The 19,027-nt window shown below is 31.4% G+C and overlaps 3 protein-coding genes across 5 annotated transcripts; 2 read left to right on the plus strand and 1 right to left on the minus strand.

The window, feature by feature from the left end:
- Nucleotides 1-2,974: 2,974 nt before the first annotated feature.
- On the minus strand, nucleotides 2,975-4,584 carry LOC114185263 (protein CURLY FLAG LEAF 1). Of its 2 annotated transcripts, XM_028072891.2 has the most exons (3): nucleotides 4,443-4,584; nucleotides 4,066-4,329; nucleotides 3,034-3,510 (listed from the first exon to the last, which is right to left on the minus strand). In XM_028072891.2, the coding sequence occupies exons 2-3, from the start codon at nucleotides 4,312-4,314 to the stop codon at nucleotides 3,181-3,183; spliced, it is 579 nt and encodes a 192-aa protein (XP_027928692.1). In that variant the 5' UTR covers nucleotides 4,315-4,329; nucleotides 4,443-4,584; the 3' UTR covers nucleotides 3,034-3,180. The 2 variants fall into 2 exon arrangements, with proteins under 2 accessions (XP_085530139.1, XP_027928692.1); XM_085674013.1 differs by lacking the exon at nucleotides 4,443-4,584 and having other exon boundaries at nucleotides 2,975-3,510; nucleotides 4,066-4,348.
- A 5,851-nt stretch (nucleotides 4,585-10,435) lies between these two features.
- On the plus strand, nucleotides 10,436-11,562 carry GILP (GSH-induced LITAF domain protein). The gene is made up of 3 exons (XM_028072892.2): nucleotides 10,436-10,701; nucleotides 11,029-11,155; nucleotides 11,261-11,562. Exons 1-3 carry the CDS (start codon nucleotides 10,460-10,462, stop codon nucleotides 11,342-11,344), a joined length of 453 nt encoding a protein of 150 aa, XP_027928693.1. The 5' UTR covers nucleotides 10,436-10,459; the 3' UTR covers nucleotides 11,345-11,562.
- A 4,899-nt stretch (nucleotides 11,563-16,461) lies between these two features.
- Nucleotides 16,462-18,624, plus strand: LOC114183485 (leucine-rich repeat protein 1-like). 2 transcript variants are annotated; one of them, XM_028070518.2, is made up of 7 exons: nucleotides 16,462-16,739; nucleotides 16,842-16,974; nucleotides 17,186-17,257; nucleotides 17,380-17,523; nucleotides 17,613-17,684; nucleotides 17,788-17,859; nucleotides 18,212-18,624. In XM_028070518.2, exons 1-7 carry the CDS (start codon nucleotides 16,649-16,651, stop codon nucleotides 18,252-18,254), a joined length of 627 nt encoding a protein of 208 aa, XP_027926319.1. In that variant the 5' UTR covers nucleotides 16,462-16,648; the 3' UTR covers nucleotides 18,255-18,624. The 2 variants fall into 2 exon arrangements, with proteins under 2 accessions (XP_027926319.1, XP_027926318.1); XM_028070517.2 differs by having other exon boundaries at nucleotides 16,468-16,739; nucleotides 18,273-18,624.
- Nucleotides 18,625-19,027: the final 403 nt, after the last annotated feature.

The following is a 19,027-nucleotide window of genomic DNA, read 5'->3' on the forward strand; positions in this document are numbered from 1 at the left end:
TTATTTACTTATTCCTTCACTTTCATTCTTCCTCATTATTTCTGTGCATCGTAAGGCCCAATGCCCTGCCGCTCCACAAATCACAAATACATCAATTACACTTTTTAATATCATTACATGCTACTCTTTTTTTTTTATTAATTTGGCCTTAAATATTTATTATCATTCAAAATCGAACATTGTTGATATGTATATTTATAATTTAATTTAAATGTAAGCTTTCTTATTTGGATGTTGGTAAGTTAAACTTTATTTTTTTAATACTTTAATGTGAACTTCTGAGTTAAATGAGCGGACAAACTCGTGTATCACGTTTATAAATGATTCCTAAGATCATTTTAATATGAGTTGTTAACAATATGTGTTTATAAATAAAATTTTCATTTTAATATGAATTATTAAAAATAAAAAGTTTATTGTCTAAGTGATATTCTTTATTGGATATAAAACTAGAATTTATCTTTATTTTACACTTTGATATATTTTAATTTCAAATTTTAATTTTCTATTGCTTTAAAATGTTGAAACATTATACACCGTAAGCATATAAGATAAAATTAGTTAAAAAGTGTCCAAATTAGGGTGTATTTATTTATTTTTTATGTTAATTGGGTTGATGAAAATAATACATTTTAAAATGTTTCACATCACTTAGGACAAAAAATATAGTGAATAATAGTAACTATATAATAAACTTATGATAGATGATTTTTGGATGTTTTAATTCAAACGCATGTTAAGTTTGTATTTGATTTTTTTATACTCTTGTAATAGAATGGTGGTAGTAAAGTCTTGTAACGGAAAATTTGTTTATATATTGTAAAAAAATTTGCATAATGTTATTTTTTTGTTGTGTTGATTTTATTTTTCTATTGATAAAATAACTCTTAGATATCGTGACGCATTTTTTCTATCAATTTATTTTGGTGAAGCAAAATAGAAAGATAGGAAACTGTAGAGGAAGTTTATTGGTAGAGATACGGAGAAAATATTGCATTTGTTTTGTGGTTGTCTTGGGTAGTGACAATGTGATGTGTTTGATTGGGCATTCATGAAAGTAGTCATTGCATTTTTAAGATGGATTGAAAAATCAACATATCTCTATACTTACTTAATAGCCGAATATCCCTTTTCTTTTACAGGACTAGCCCGAGATCCTATGACGAATACCCAAAACCTCTCCTTAAAAAGGAAAAATGTTGCAAAAATGGAGAAAACGATAGAAAATATTATGCATATAGGCACGCACTGATCCAATAAGGTATGTAGCTGGCAATGGATAATTGAACAAAAAAAATTCAGAAACGTTAATTACTCATTACCCCACCTATATGCATACTGCGTAGGTAGATGGAAGAACTAAAGAAGTATAATATGGTTTGAAATATCCATAGATATTAAGTTATTTTAACATTAACCGATAATTGATTACTATAACTATTATAATGGATTGAGGTTTAAATTAAGATTATTTGGAATAAAATAAAATGTTTCTATATGATAAAATAATGAAAACATGTTGAAAAAAAAAACGTAATAAGTTATAAATTTGTAAGTCAAAACGGTTTTAAGAAATATAAATTCCATTCAAATTCCCAAATATATAGGTTTTAATATAAATAATTTCTTTTAACAATAAAAACAGCTGAAAAGTATATTTTTAAGTTGTCCCCAAACACGCTATAAATATATAATAATGGATTATCCTTGATATTTCACAAGATCATAAGATTTTTACATAATAAAGTAAAATGAAAATTTTTCATTTTTTTGTGTGCGATGAAAATATACTTGAAACAATTTTCACATAAATTGATTACGGAAAAATTTATCTTGGAAGTTATTTTATTTATATACATGAAATAAATTTACCCGTATTCAAATGTTGAAAATTATGTAAAGTTTTATGCTTAAATTGTGTAAGAGTTTAATTATGTAAAATGATGTTATGTGGCAAGCTTTGTTAAATATTTTTGTTGTTAATTTCATAGCGGGCAATCATAGAATCACACCCACTCACGACTCAGCCACAATCGCGAACCCTCCTTATTTTAATTTTGTTTTCTCCTATTTTTCTATTCAGAAAGTTCTGTCAAACACGCCTAAGCAGTTGACCAAACCCTTACTTTACCAAAAACTTAACTTTAAACTATGTCACTTTCATAAACTGTGACTTTGATCTAACGTGTATCTTATCTTATAAATCACATTCAACAATGATCACTGTTATTAGAATACACACATCTTAATTTAAATCGAACCCTGCTCATACGGCGAGAATATCGAATTATGAGTGCATACATAAACTGTCCAAGGGTGAGAAAAAACTTTTATTAGGTCAAATGATACCAATTCTGAATCTCTCTAAGCTATTTTGTTGGGATAACTTATTTTATTCACAGAAAAGAATGTTTGAAAATCCCTTGAAACTAAGTGCACGTGTTAAGCATAAACATAAACGTGATTTTTTAATGAATATTCTGATATTGTTTTTTTTTTCATTCTTTAACAGCCTTTGCCTTTTTCACCTCTCGACTTAACCTGTTACATAAATTAATGTGTTAACAATTATATTCATAGAGAGAAACTCTATCTCAATTTAACTCTTTCATATGGATTAGTTTTTCAAATATTAAATAATAAAACAATAAATGAATAATTACCTTAAAATATTTTAAAATGTATTTTAACGAAGAGAATCATGCATATGATATGATAACAAAAATGAAATAATCAACTGATGGCGCTAAATAAGCAAGGTGGACCTAGACGGTAAAACAAAAATCTATAAGAGACAATACATTGATTTAATTTTTTGTAAAAGTAATACATGAAAAGGCACGAACGCTACACGTCGCAATCATTACAAATATTATTCTTTCGTTCTTCTAAAACTGACCTTACTGCCAGCACTGTAGATATTGACCGAATATATGTCATTTTATTTATTGAGGACCGAGAGAAACACAAAATGTTAAAGTAATAAGAGTAATTAATAAAATAAATAAATAAAACCTATGGTGAAGATCGAAGTGCAGAAGGGTGTCTTAGCTGAAAAGATTGAAAATTTCATCTAAAAATAATAAAGAAAAAAGAGAAAGAACTATAGTTTCACACTGAGAAGAGGGAAGAAAAGGAGAGAAAAAACACAAGGAATTGGAAAAAAAAAAGAAGTGGAAATCATGGAGAGCCATTTTCGGATCGATCGAAGTGGAGGAGTTGACCACTACATTTGGGGCAGTCTTCAACCTGCTTGGGCACCATGAAATACATGAGACAGCCCTTGCACCCGGCCACCACCAAAACATTCTGTTTCTCTACCGAACCCTGATAGTTCTCTTTGGATGAAGAAGGACATGACTCCGATGAAGACTCTTCGCTGTCGTACCAGCTCTCTTCTTCGGATTCACAATCCCTACTTACACTATTATACTCTGCCACTGCTACTGCTCTTGGATCCTCCTTTGCTTTCATTCCGTTCCTCCAGTTAATGTAATAAATTTCCCCCGTCTGTTGCATATACACATATATCAATTACACAGAACGTACAAGCTTCTTCTCACCAAATAACAAATCAAAAACACACCCCTCTTATCCGGATCAGAATTTCAAATACCTAGGATCAAACAAATATATTAAAGGAAAATCATACTCTTTCCCCTGGTCCTTCTCTTCTGCAAGACTAGCGAATCACTAGAGAGAACATATGTGTATATACGTATTCACAAATTAAATTCCCCAATAACAGAAGAAAAAAAAAACAATAAATGCTGTCTATGACTTGAGGATGGTCTATCTCGGAAAAGTTGCATCTTGCTTCCCTAATAGAGAGTAGAGAGAAAAAGAAGGAAATGAAAAAAAAAAAATCCTTTTTCTAGGGTTTTGGGTGGTGAGCATGTGCAAAACTTTATCTTGGAAAGAAGGGCAAGGGATACACAACAACAACAACGTGAGCGAGAGGCAAGATCCAGTTTCATGCAGGGATTTGTTAGAAGAGAAGAGAAGAAAAAAATAATAATAAATGGGGAGGAGGGGAAAAGAGAAAAAGGAAAGGGGGGATTGAACCTTTAAATCTAGGCATTGTTCCCAGTGATAAGGGAGTGAGATGTGAGAGTTGAGCTCTAAGGTGGTGTCGGAGTTAGAGTTATGATTATTATCCGTGTCCGGGAGATGGTCGGAGGTGGATGAGATGCCTAAGCCTGGTGGCAGTGCTGCATCTGCGGCTGAGCCGTTTTCCCTCCTGCTCTGGTGGTTATCGTTGTTTAAAGAACAGTTTTGAAGAGACCTCTCTAAGGAAGCAGTGATCGCCTCCATATTTTTTGATTGGAGCTGTCATTGTTGCCAACAACAATTAATGGAAACCACAACACAAAGCTAGCCACCACCATATATATACATATATTAATAAATTTATCTGATCGGATAAGATGCGCCGTTATTACCTGCGACTTGCGACTGCGAAGCTGGCCAGCCAGCGAGGGAAAATCAAATGAACAGCTGCACCAAAACTAGTTGTACTGAACAACGCACATACCCCCCCCCCCCCCCCCCCCCCACAGAGAGATTTTGGAGGCAATACAAATGAGAACTAACTGGTTACGGAGGGAGGCTTGAGATATTCACATTGTTGTTCATTTAAGGGTAGAAATACATACATCTCACACGCTCTCCCTCTGCGCGTGTCCGACGCTCATCTTCACGATGTGGGGTAGCAGCTGTCAGCTCCAGGGAACCACTGTGGGTTGCATTTTGTCTTGCTTCGCTGCTTTCGCTGCAAACTTCACGCGCTTTTCCACCACCCTTTAATTTAACTCAATTAAACTATCATAATACTCCCATTCTTATTTTTCTATTTATTTATTAATCTAACGATCCATTTCCACAACTCAAACCTCATTTTTGTGTGCAAATTTTGCTTCAGTATAATTAACTACATCATCAGAATCACAAAAATTACCCGTGAGAGAGTTGAGGGGATTGGGAAACATTGAGATTGTCCAAGAACTGAACACAATATACTAATGATAAAATAATATAAAGTGGAACTAGAATCGTGGTTACCCATAAGAATGCCGGCACTTTCTCGAAACCGTTTATAATCTTTGTTAATAGTTTCTTTCAACAAAATATATATATTAACTTAAAATATAATTTAATTCTATAATATTTTCCTAGTTTTCATTTTATTTTTATTTAATTTATGTATTTGAAAAAAAAACACAAATTCAATCATTTTAAGTATTAAAAATAAATAAGTTTCATAAAACTACTTAGTAAATATGGTCTTTCATATCTCACAGTATAATTAAAGTCATTGTTAGAAAATGGAGAAATATATAAAATAAAGAGAGATAAGAGAATTTTGGGGGTGTGAGAATAAGAAAGTGCAAGAGTGGGACGCACAGAAACGGACAGGAGCATGGCCGAATGTATCGGGGCTGCTGCTGTGGGTGGTGGCAACTAATAGGTAAACTTGAGAAGAAGAAAAGTGAGAGAGAAAATACATGGGACAATTAGGATAGGATTAGGATAGGAGGGAAAAAAAATAACAAAGATGGATCTTAATTGATAAAGTAATATGGAGGGTAAAGCATGTGTACTGTTAAAAGGAAAAAAGATTGGATCGGAGCCGTTGGATTAGTGAGAAAATGGTAATGCGTGGCGTAGGAGAGGCCCAATGCACATCCGTCTGCACTTATTCTGTTTGTGGAATCTGTTCTGAACTATTGCGGGTCATCTGACAACAATGCCTCTGTAATGCCCCCACTCTTCTTTCTCTCACCCAGGATCATACCATTCCAACTATATTTTCTTCTCTCCAACTATTCACTTTTACTGTTACACTTATTAACAATTTCCTCCTTAACACTTCTATTCAAATTATTCATTAATATTAACATCACTTTTTCTTCTATCTCAGTGCATTATTTTTAAATTAATCAATTAAATATCATCTCATAATTCTACTACTTAAAATTCACACTTCTCCTTTTTTAATACTCATTTTAAGACTTATTTTCATTCAAATATTCCTCCTCGATACATATATCAGGAGAGATCAAATTTCACCAATGAATCTCTTCATTAAAGTTACACCACTTTATATATATATATATATATATATATATATATATATTATATGTTCGGTCAAATAAATGATGTTAGATAATGTGATCCAACGTGATTAAATTAGTCATCCAAATATTATTATCTATCCAAAGTTTCTCACGTCCAATTTAATAAAATTATTTGGTGTTTGTCGTGCACTCATGTAAAATTTTATCTTGTTTCCACATTTTACATTTTATTTTATATAATGTTCACACCTAACCATGATAACATCGGTATACTTGAGGGTGTTTTTGAGAATATGGTGTTCATTATATATGACCCAAACTTTTGGTGATTGTTCGCTTTGATAAAAGTTTTGTTCATATTGTACCTATAATGCAGAAATATGATAAGTGTATTGGATACAATACGTATCTGATACGTCAATACGTCTATTCTCAAAATAATAAGATATGATACATGATAGATACGTGATATATGAATATTAAAAATTGTATAATAATTCTTAAAAACATAATAAATATATGATTGTTATTATTTGAATTCAAATTAAAATTATATGTACAAAATTTGTCAACATACAAAATATAAATTATTGTCATTATAAAAGTACCATTAGAAGAAAATTCTTAAATAATTATCAATTTTAGTAACAAAAAATATTTTAGAGAATAATTTTTTAATTAGAGACCAATTATTTTGATAGTCAAAACCTTGGTAGCTAATATTAGTGACCAATTTAGAAATCAATACATAATAGAAACTATTTTAATTATCAATTTCGAAACCAATTATAATTTTTTGAAACTATTTTAGTTGTCAATAATTTTTAGTTTTTAAATTGGTACCTAAATTGGTCGCTATAGTGACTAATTATTCTTTGTCACTAAAATTTGTCATTATTCAAATATTTTATTGTAGCGTACTACGACTTTATAAATTAGATACTTCATTGATAAGTACCAATAAAATATCCTAAAGTATCGGACACGGATACGCGTCAGACACAGATACTGACTCAAGTTGAAGTATCGGTATATTATAGTACTGTACCCAATAGTCACACATAGTTTAGAAGTCAAAACTTAAGGTATTTTAAATATTTCTTTCTTCTTCCGATGCACCTTTTAGAATAAAACTATTACTGAAAGACTCCAAAGCATACTCATCCTAGACTTGAGTTCAATGATCATGTATAATAATGATCATGTATAATAAGAAACAATAAAAAAGAATTGGTTTTCCTGTTCTAATAATTTAGTGCATTAACTAATGAAAAACCTTGCTAATATATAACTAAAACATTTGTATTGAATAAAGTAAGTATTGACCTAAACGCACAATATGATTAAAAGACATCGGAGTTTACATGGCATAGTTTGAATGAATTTGAAAAGTTTAAAAATATGACAGTTAAGTGGAGGCCTAAGTGAGGATTCAAAGTTGATGAATAGACAACCATTATAAATTTTAGTTTTATTAAACATTAAGGCCTTTTGTGTTTCACTTTATGTGAATAAATTGGTTTGTCTTGATTTTGCACTTAGTTTCCATAGAAATATTGCACCCACTGATACGGTATTAATGATAAATCTATTTATATGATAGACTTTAGGTTAATTTGGATTAAATTTTCATTTAATTTATATACAATGGTTCAACATATTGTGGTCAATGTCCATCAAACATAATTTTGAACATGTATATTTGGCTTAATGGAATTAAACCTAGGCCTGAGCATCGGTTGGGTTGGACTAAATTCGGGCCCAATACCCTTAATCCACACAAACCATCTTTTTTTTAAAATTCATATCCGACCATTTAATAGGCCAGGTTAGTTGGGTTCGGTTAAACGTGGATACGGTTAAATATGACTAGATATGGGTTACCCGAATTTATGTAAAGTTCTAAATCATCTTCTTTCACAGATCGAAAAACCAAACCCAGATTTCCTTCTTCTCCAGATCGAAAAACCTAAACCCAGATCTCCTTCTTCTCCAGATTGAAAAAACCAAACCCAGATCTCCTTCTTCTCCAGATTGAAAACAAACCAGATGCGGTATTGCGACACAATGGAACCATATTGACGACAAGAGGAGTGGAGATTTGCACGAAGGGGTAATGAGTTGTTGAAGGTGAAAGGGGACGAGAAAATAGGAAAGGTTTGAGTAGGCAATTTGTGATTGTGAAGCTTATGAGGAAGACAATGGTGTCTTCATTGATCACAAGTAGTAGGTGATGGTTATGTGTAGCAGCATTGGGAGTAGTTGAATATCAAAAAAAGAATTAGGGTTTTCGAAGTGTAACGAGTCGGGTTGGATATCCACGAGTTTTAATTTTAAATTTTGTACCCGACCATCTAAGCCCGTTTTAATCCAAATATTTGGGTTCATGTAATCCGAATTCAAATAACTCGACCCACACATCTATTTTTTCATTCGAGTAACATGGTTATGGTCGGATAGAGTTTTTTTCTCAGCCCTAATTAAACCTACAGAGCTTCCTCTGCCCCCATCAAATTTCACCTCCCAATCCATTAAATACTTTGGAAAATATTTTACCTCAAAGAGGGGTTTTTTCTAAAAAAAATTCAGAAATTATTTATTGTATTTCAAAAAATAAATTTCAAAAATAATAAGAAAAAGTGATAGTGTAAAAGAAAATAATATTAAAATTTTATATAATAATATATGATTAATGAATTTTGGATCATATATATATATATATATATATATATATATATATATATATATATATTAAAACTAAAAATTTAATCAATTTAAAATTCATTTGATTTGAGCTGGAAAATAAAAATAAAACTTTTGTCCATCCAATTTGATTTTTTTTTAAATGTCTCTCTATATACTCATCTAAATTTTTTCTTTCATTTTTTTTAGTTGTGCTCTTTTAGTATTTTTTTTTATCGTGGATTAATGTTTTTATTAATAATTGTATTTTAAATATTTGTTAATTAATTTAGTATCTTAATTTTTAAAATTTAAATTCTAAAAAGCACATGAATTTATTTTGAGATAAGATTGTGAAATTATAATATGTTACCCTTTTATTTCTCGGAAATGATCATTCCTTATTTTTATTGTTATATATATATATATATATATATATATATATATATATATATATATATATATATATATATATATTATTTTGCTTCTGTCAAGTTTTTTCTTAAACAAAGTTTTCATGTTTTTCATCACCATAAACATTTTCTTTCAGGTTAACAAAAGGAGAATGTTATCTAAAAAAATACAGCAATTTCCAGGTATTTTCCTCTTCTATGTTATGCATAAGAATTTGTGGTGCGCTGAATTTTCATTTGACGGGATTAAGTTACTAGAAGAATTATCTACGTACGACTCACGGTAGTATAATACAAATGACCAGTGTATATTTTATATAATTAAAATGTACATTAAAGATATGTTTAAATATATAAATATATGTTTACATATACAAAATTGAAGTAAATACTATTTAAACATAAAAATTGTATTTTATATCTATGATAAATAACTATACCAAAACATAATGTTATTTTTGACAATGTATTATAATTGTGTTTTAGCTTTTCAGCTGTGATTTTTATTATTCTATTTTTTCAATCTTAGTTTCCATGTTTTTAAGAATTCGTAATTTTAATTCACAATTTAATCTTACATAAATTAAAATGTCTTGATTTTTAATTAATTAAATTGATGTTATAATAAATTAAGTAAATAATTTGATTGTAACATTTAATTGGATAAAACAAAAATATAAGTAAAATAAAAAGTAAAATTTTGATGAAAATTACAACTTATTTTCAAATTGTGAAAACTTAAACTAGGAAAGAAAATTAAAGTTATAAGTCAGGAATTAGAAAAATTATTATTAACTTAATTTTAATTATTGATAATTTTGAAAATATTTAATATAACTTAAACTAAAGATAAAAGAAGTTTAGAAAAGACTGAAAATACTTGAAAACGCTTGCGTAATAGTTGAATATAGTCATTGTTTGAGTATATATAATATAAAAGATAATATCTGTACTTTTGGCGTGCCGGACAGGTATTTGGTCTAGAAAGAAGAAAAAACGCGTTGGAATAATCGCCTTATTATTTATTTATTAATATAGATATAAATTTCATAATAATTTTAGTGTATATTTGCATATAGTTTAATATTTACTGTTAGCACATTTTGGTAGATTTGTTTAGTGTATAAAAATTGTTATTGTTATATTAATTAATATTTTTGTAGAAAAATACATAGGAGTAAGTGTTTAAAAATGAAATTTTAAGTTCAAGTGAAGATTAGAGAATGAATTTATAAAATAAAGTGAGTAAAAACGTTAATTGTAATTGCGACGTGTTTACAATTATAAATGAATAATGAAAGAGTTGAAAAAATTGTATTAGGGCTAAGGAAGGAGAAGAGGATGGAGAGAAAGGAGGAAGTGGTGGTTGGTGTGCCGGTGTATGAAAACGAATACCAGAGGGGGATGATCCCTCCTTATGCGGTGGTCGGAGATCCCAAGGGCATCCCCATCCACCAGACAATTTACAGGGACACTCCTGCTCCGTTCAACTGCCCTTACTGTGGTGCTACTGCTCTCACTACCGTCAGGTATGCTATTCTCTTCTCTTCAATTTCTGATCAAATCAAATCAGTTCTCTATTATCCGATCAAATTACAATTTCACGAAACAATTTCCCCTTCCTCGCCTCGCCTCGCCTCGACTCTATTAAGATCTTGTTAGTTATGCTTAGGCTTTCACTTTCAGATTTTAGGTTTCAACCTTACTTCACATTCACTTCACCACCAATTACTTAATTTGGGATTTGTTAATTTAGGTTTAATCTTAGAACGATTGCCTTACTTCTGTTCATTCCCAACATTGACAATTTTTTACATACATCACTACGTGTTCTGAAACTTTGCTGCAAAAAATAGATCAAAGCCCAGTTTAGCTGCATTTGTTGGATGCTTGATGCCCATGATGCTTGGAGTTTGCTTTCTTTTCCCCTCAATGGACTGCCTTTGGCATAAATATCACTACTGTCCTAAATGTCAAGAAAAGGTACCTCTAATGGACTCTCTGTCTCTGGCCTTAATATCAATCGATACCATTCTTTCAAATGTACGTTTGCAACTCAATGGTTTTATTTGAAATGTTCATCTGTAGGTCGCTGACTTTGAGAAATCAGATCCCTGTGCTGTCATGGATCCACCACACTGGACTCAGGACAGCTTTGCATTGGCTGGGTAGGATCATAATTCTGCTTCTGCCATTTGCGCTTGCATTTTCTGCAACCTGTAACTTCATAGACATATCTTAAGAATTAGCTATTACGTGAGCATTGGACAAAAATTGAATACTTGTTATTTACCATTCTCGAATTTCATCGAAAATAGAATTATCTACTTGTACATCTTTTGTTGCACAGCTATAATAAACCCAGCTATAATAAACTCATCTTTTGTTAATATTATACTTCAAGGAGAATTGCTGGCATCCATGATCTGCATCCTTTGTTTTCGCCTATTTAAGAAAATGGTTGAATTGAGTTGCTTGGTGATGAGGAGATTCAACCGCATGCTTAAAATAAAGCTGTTGTTTGGCTATGTTATGTAACAGTCCAAGTGCTCATGTTCTTTTGTATACCTCAAAGCAATTTATATCTCAGCAGCAACTACTACCCTGCCATACCCGGTATAAAATATCCCGTTTGTTCATTTAATAGAGTTATATACCAACAAAATAACTAAAAATCATATTAATTTTTTTGTCTTTCTCAAAATCATCATTAAGAAATATAATAATCAATTTTTTCTTGAAAGATTATTTGTCGGCCATGATAGACAACTTTTATTTCACATCCCTTTGTTTTCAATATTGTTCCAAATGCATCTGTTTTGAAATTAGTATACTGCAACAATCACTACTGCTATAGGAGGTACTTCAAGTTCAAAACTTGTTTTAAATATATGCCTAATTTCGTGGAGCAGTTCTAGCATTTCCTTTTGTTATTACGGAAAGCTTAATTTTTCTATTGCAGCCCGTTTGTCAATTAGAATAATTTGGAGATATGAAATGAAACGGTTTGTAAAATCATGCATAACCAGAGATCCCGTAAATTTTCTTTTCTTAACCCACTTTGTTTTTCTTTTTTTATTTTGTTTGTTCTTTTCTAAAAATATGAAAATGGTTGGATTCAAATCTATTTTTATAGTAGAATATTCCTAAGTCCAAGAAAATTTTTCATCAAAATGGATCTTGAAATAAGATCTTCCAAGGTAAGTTCAAGAATCAAGATGAAACAAGTAATGAAGGATTAATCTTATAATCATCCAATAATGAGTTTTAACTAATTGGATCATAAAAAGAGCAAATCAAGACACAATATACACACATTTTGAAATTATTAAAGAACACAATAATATGAACCAACAATAAGATAGTATAGAATAGTTTTTGTGAAAGAAACCATGATTGTTTTTTTCAAAATAGATATTTTTTTATCAATGTGTGTGATGTAATTTTATCATGGGTTTGGTGTAATCTTTGCATGTTTTTCTTTCTTTAAATGGTATCAAAGTCATTACGAGTTTATCCTAACAAAGTTGGTCGAATCTCATGTCACTCTTTATTGGATTCTTACAAGTTCATTACTTGAGAAAGTGTGTTGAAAAAAACTCACGTTAAGTAAAGATAAAATCAAATTACATTATATAAATAAGTGCAAATCCCTTCTTATAAATTAATTTTTTAAAGTTGACTTCAATTTAAAATTCACTTTGTTATGTATACCTTATATAAAGTAATAATATGAGATGCCAATTACTAGTACAAAAAGCTCATTTAACTTTGCCCAATATGCCTCGATTTTAAGAAAATTGAAGTCTATCAAAATACAGTGACATTTTTTAAATTATTGAGAACATTTAGGCTTTGGCTCTAATAAAAATTGAAGCATGTATAGGTTTTAGCTTCAGTTGTCTGAGAATTGAATTGATGTCTAAAAGTTTTCATTAATTTTAAAAATCCCACTAGTATTTGTTTTTAAAAATTTTGGGCAGACATTTAGGCTTAAGTTATTTTTAAAATTGAAGCCTAAATATGTTTAGGCTTTGGTTTTATGAATAACCAAAGCCTAAACATCGGGTGAGGGTTATTTTTTCTGAAATTTTACATTTGTGGCAAACATTTCGTCCTTGCATAAGTTGTTTTCCTCCCTCCATCATGAGTCCTCCCTCCTTCCTTCTTCCTTCTTTGTTCTTGAGCATCTCCACCCAACACCATCAAACCCGACTCACCGTCGTTGCTCAACGTCGAGTGAACAGTGAGTGGGTTTTCTTACTTCCCCATTCAATTTGTTTTCTTGTGTTTTTTGTTGAGTTTTTGTTTTTATGAGACTCCACAATGGTGAAGGTGACCCACGTGGGCCTTGATTGGATTTTTTTGTTGCCCTAACTTTTGTAGACTGGGATTTGTGGTTGGATTGGGATTTTTGCAAATATAGATTTTTGCGACGTGAGTTAGGTTCTCAATGCAAAGATGAGGATGATGGATCTTGTACCTTTGCTTTTTTTTTTTTGTGTGTATGGAGGTGGAAATATGATTGAGAAAACAAAGGTTGATGAAGAAGAGGAAGAACAAAACAGTGAATGGGAGAGACATGTTAAAATAATGGAAAAAAAGGGAGATTAGGCTTCAGTTATGGAACCGAATCCTAATATGAAAGTTTAGGCTTCAATTCATAACCGAAGCCAAAACCCACTTTTTTTATCATGCCTGGATATGTTTTTGTTGTTGAACCAAAGCACAATATCCAAAATAATTGGTACCAAATTTTTTTCTTGCACTAATGAATTCACATATCGTGCTTTGAATATTTTGTTTTTGTTCGTTCTTCTTCATAAGTATTATTATCGACTCATGTTTCACTAATACTCTAATTCCAATTTGACTCATTTTAACATATTATGCACAACCAACTAATTTGAAATGGGTATATTTGTGTACATAATAATATAATGCCAAAAATTTAATGAATTAGAAAATAAAATTGAAAAATAAAAAATGAATAACTTTAACCCAAAAATTTAAACACATGTAGTGAAATTATTTGGGGTATAAATCGATATAAACCCAATTATAATTAGAAATCCTTCGAAAATTCAATCACAAAAACCAATATCACAATTGTAATCACTAACTATATTGAATTCAAGTAAATTAAATAATTGATTGGGTCGATCAATCATTTATTTAATCATGATTATATCATATTAATCAATATAAAAAAGAATTGATAAAAAGAAAATGAAAAAGAAATTCAATTTCTAACGAAAATTGTTGAAATTTTGAATTCATTTAGAGGTTTAACCTTCCATAACAATCACGCGAACAATGAAGAATAGAAGAGAAAATGCAAAGTTAAAAATAAAATGAGTGAAACTTATGATACAAGAAAAAAAAAAAATATATATATATATATATATATATATATATAAATATATAAAGGAATTATGATGTCTCAATTAGTTCCTTAGTTACTAACACATACCGCCAAGATTTGTACCAATATTGTTTTGGGCTCAAAGGCCCACCTGTAGAAAGTCCAGAAATCTTGTGTTAAGGCCTGCGCAAGACATCAATCTCAAAGTGGGAAATAAATATTTATTTATGAAATTCGTCGAAATTAATTTATGAATTGAAATTCAATGTTTATGAGAGCACATGACGATGATGTTAAAGTCCCTAAATTGTATAGCCATTGATAAAGAACAAAAAGTGGCTTTCGAAAAGATGTTGGATTGAATTTGATTTGAAGGGAGCAATGGCGGGAATAACATTAATACATTTGCATCCTAAAAAAGTAAATTAACACTCTTCCTCTGCCACTCCTAACCAAAATGTTCACAATAAATAATAATATTAGAGATTAACGATTAGTTATAAAATATTAGAATACATTAACGGAATAAATATTTTAATTACTTTCTAGTTCAAAATTTTGTTCCCTCCCTTTCCCCTTTCTTAAGCGTCAAAAGACAACTGTAGATGGGGAGTGGTGGGGCATAATACTACATCTTTCTAAATGTGGTGGTCAATGGTCAAAGAACCAATATAATTTCTTTTACACGTGAGGTGTTGATTATACACTCAACAATAATTATGCGTATGGAAAGCTTTTATCGCTTTGGTGAAGAAGAGAAAGAGTTAAGTAGAAACGGCTTTTTGTTTTGTACAGTAATAATATCATAACTTTTTCCGAAGCTTATGGTTGGAGAGTGTGTGAGAATGAAAAGGAGTTAACGTGGGTAATGAGAGACAGATAAAAAGAGACAGTGATGTGGTCTAAGTCTGAAATCTCCAAGTCACTTCTTTTAATGAGGAGATCATTGCATTATCTGTCTAAGATCACACAAAGGGACTCTTTCATGCTTTTGTGTCCCTCCCACTATCAAAAAAGAAGATACAAAGTACAGTAACTTGAAACAGAACAAACCAACATCAACATGCATGCTTCATGCTGTCAACCAATTCAACCCATTGAGTCCTCCCAAGTCAAAATTATAGTGTTGGACTTGGACCCATTAACATAACATGCATTAAAAGACGAGTATTTCATTTGCATCTGCGTTTCACATGCAATGCCAAACCACAAAAGTAGCATCTATAATCTTTCTATTCACTTTCTTCATTCCTAGCTAGTGCCTTACTTTTACGTGTCCAATCACAAATCTTACTATCATGCTTCCAGTTAACTAATTTGACATCATGGTTGACTAATCAAAAACCAATTTAACTTTATCATCTTTATCATTTTATTACTTACGGTTTTCAATATCATTACTAATATTCCTTGCTGCTTTGTGTCAGAGATAATTTTTTCTAATAAAAGAAAACAGAATGAACAATTATTCTCCTTCTTTGAAATCACACCATCCATCACCGAATCTCACATAATTTTTTTTTTTCAAATACAAGCAGACAAGAGGAAGAACAACTTAGTTTAATTAGTCTGTGTTATTGCATAAAACGACCTACTGCGATAGACTTAAACTCTATTGCTTGAATACTGAATAATTAATCAATATCCTAAATGTTTTCCTTATTAAAATTCAAATAGTGTTTATATTCTTTGACCTAACTAAATATATCAAGAATAACAATTATATAATAGTTATTTATAGAGGCCTATAGGGAATGACTAATTTGTTCGTTTAAAATTATGTTTTGAAAAAGAGTAAGGATATTTAACGCAAGACTACATTGGTAGTTGAGTGTGAATAGACAAACTAAAGAGGTAGCATCTCATATCCATTCACGGGCACTATAAAAATTCTCCATATATTTGTGATTCCATTCCAAAAGCATAATTGCATTAAAGAAAGAGGAAGATTTGGTCTCTAATACAAGTTTTTGTTATTAGTATTATTACTATTAGGCGCACTTCGACTACAAATAGAACCATCTACTGGTGTCAGATGGTGTGAGGGGTGAGGGTCTAAAATCTCTACTCCAGTCAAGTCTCTCTCTACCAACTTTCAGGGTTGCTACTTCATGGAGAGGAGCATGAGGGTACCTTTTTACGTTCTTGCCATTTTTCTTCTCCTATCAGACCCTTTCGCTGTTATAAATGCAAACTCTGAAGGTAAACCCACCCCTTTGTATATATGCGTTCCATATGTATCCAGCCGAAGAATCTTGTCACAATAGTATTTTCTTCTTTTTTTTTGAACTTGAAAACGAACAGGTGATGCTCTGTTCGCGTTCAGAAGAGCTGTGAAAGACCCAAATAACGTTCTACAGAGCTGGGATCCAACTTTGGTGGATCCTTGTACATGGTTCCATGTTACCTGTGATGATGATAAGAGAGTGACCCGACTGTAATTAACTCCATCTTGTCCTTTCAGTTTCTCACGTTTTTATTTGGAATGTATTCTTTGTATTTTTTATTTTATTATGTGTGTGTGGGTGTAGAATAAGTCAGGAAGGTTCGTCCGACCACCATAATCACGATAAGTTATCAGGAGAAGGACCTGTAACATGTTTGTTTGATATGGGTTAAGTCTGATAATTGCGTGCGTACTCATGCAGGGACCTCGGACATGCAAAATTGTCTGGTCATTTGGTTCCAGAGCTAGGGAAGCTCCAGCGCCTTCAATTTCTGTAAGCGCCGTAGCGAAGTTTGTATTTATCTATTTTCTGAAAATGTCTGACAGACATCACTAAAGATCAAATATGTTATGCAAAGATAGAACCTAAGATTTGGTTTGGCAATGTATGTGCAGAGAACTGTACAAGAATGATTTGAAGGGTCCAATACCAAAGGAACTTGGAGACCTCAAGAACCTGGTTAGCTTGGGTCTCTACCAGAATAACCTCACTGGCTCCATTCCCGCCACCCTGTCCAACCTCTCCAACATCAAATTCTTGTAAGTTAATTAAAATAAATAGTAAGTGGACCGTTCACCAAGCCTAAGTTTAAGCCTAAGCCTAAGCCTTTTATGATACAATATTACAGGCGGCTCAACAGCAACATGCTCACTGGAAGAATACCGAGGGAACTCACTAAGTTGGGAAACCTCAAGATCTTGTGAGTCTCTCTGTCCTACCTTTTCAATATCACACATCTCTTCATTCTTCTCCGTAAATTCTAATTTCTCACGTTTTAAATTCGTTTTTCTTATGTTATGCAGAGACCTATCAAACAACGATCTGTGTGGTACTTTCCCGACATCCGGCTCTTTTTCCAAGTTCTCTGAACAAAGGTGAGTCAATCTAAAACTTAATAATCCGAGTACTTCACAAGGTCCACTTCGTTACTACTTGCAAAATTGATATTATTACTCGCACAAATTTTGTCACAGATTCTGTAAGTAAGTTTAAGCCGCTATTTCTGCAGGGTGATAACAGACAGTAGTAATAACAGATGACTTGAACTCAACTCATTGGTGACAAGAAAATATATAAATACCATCAAAATAGGAAAATGGCGATTATAATTTTCTTTTGACTTTTCAATGCTGATCATTTGTAGAATTTAGCAATTACTTTCATGCTTCTATATAACATTGATAATGGCATTCCCCTGTTATGATTTCATGCTTCTCTTACCTCTAGATCCATGCCCAAGTTGATCTATGTGTGTGAGAGAATTGGATAATAGTTTATATTCCTGCAGTTTCAAGAATAACACAAGACTGAAAGGACCGGAATTAATGGGATTCGTCAGATATGATACTGGAGAAAGCTGCAAATGAAGGATTATATCTACCAAATAACCAGGAGGAAGTCAATCTCTATCGTCCAAACAACGTATCATATAGGAAATGTCTATTTTCCTTGCATCCGTTCCAAATTACCAATATTATGCATTGCATTCTAATTAGGACATCGGCAATTCTTTTCTTGGTTTCCAAATCTGTACAGCTAGTACGGATGGTTTGTGATGTCCATTTGTAATATATAGATAGATATAGATTAATTATAATGATAATGACAAAAGCCACTTAAATTTGGGTATTTGGAATTTACATACATGTTCGAAACAAAATTGCCCCAATAAGTCCACAAGAGTACCCATTTGTCTGACTTAAACTAATTCTACCAGATCATAGAAAATGCCACGGTACCTAGGTAGTGATCAGCACCTGCTAGAGCATAATTGCAAGAAGGTCCACTTCTCTTCTTTTTTTATTATTGCAACGTGTTTTATTAACCAAATAGCGATTCAACAACAAAAGCGACATTGTTACACTACATGAAATTCTATTCTCTCTCTTCGTGTCCAGCTCCATCAGATTGCAGACAAATCAAAAGCATGATTTATGCATGCAAATCCAGAAATAAATCGAATTCTCCGAGAATTGATTTCATGTGTTCGTGGAAATGTTTACTTAAGAAAACATATGAAAGCAAACTGCACTTATTGAAAGG

The sequence above is a fragment of the Vigna unguiculata genome, chromosome 5 (assembly GCF_037176805.1).
Source record: "Vigna unguiculata cultivar grain cowpea cultivar isolate G323 ecotype 2 chromosome 5, ASM3717680v1, whole genome shotgun sequence".
NCBI classification, from domain to species: Eukaryota; Viridiplantae; Streptophyta; class Magnoliopsida; order Fabales; family Fabaceae; genus Vigna; species Vigna unguiculata.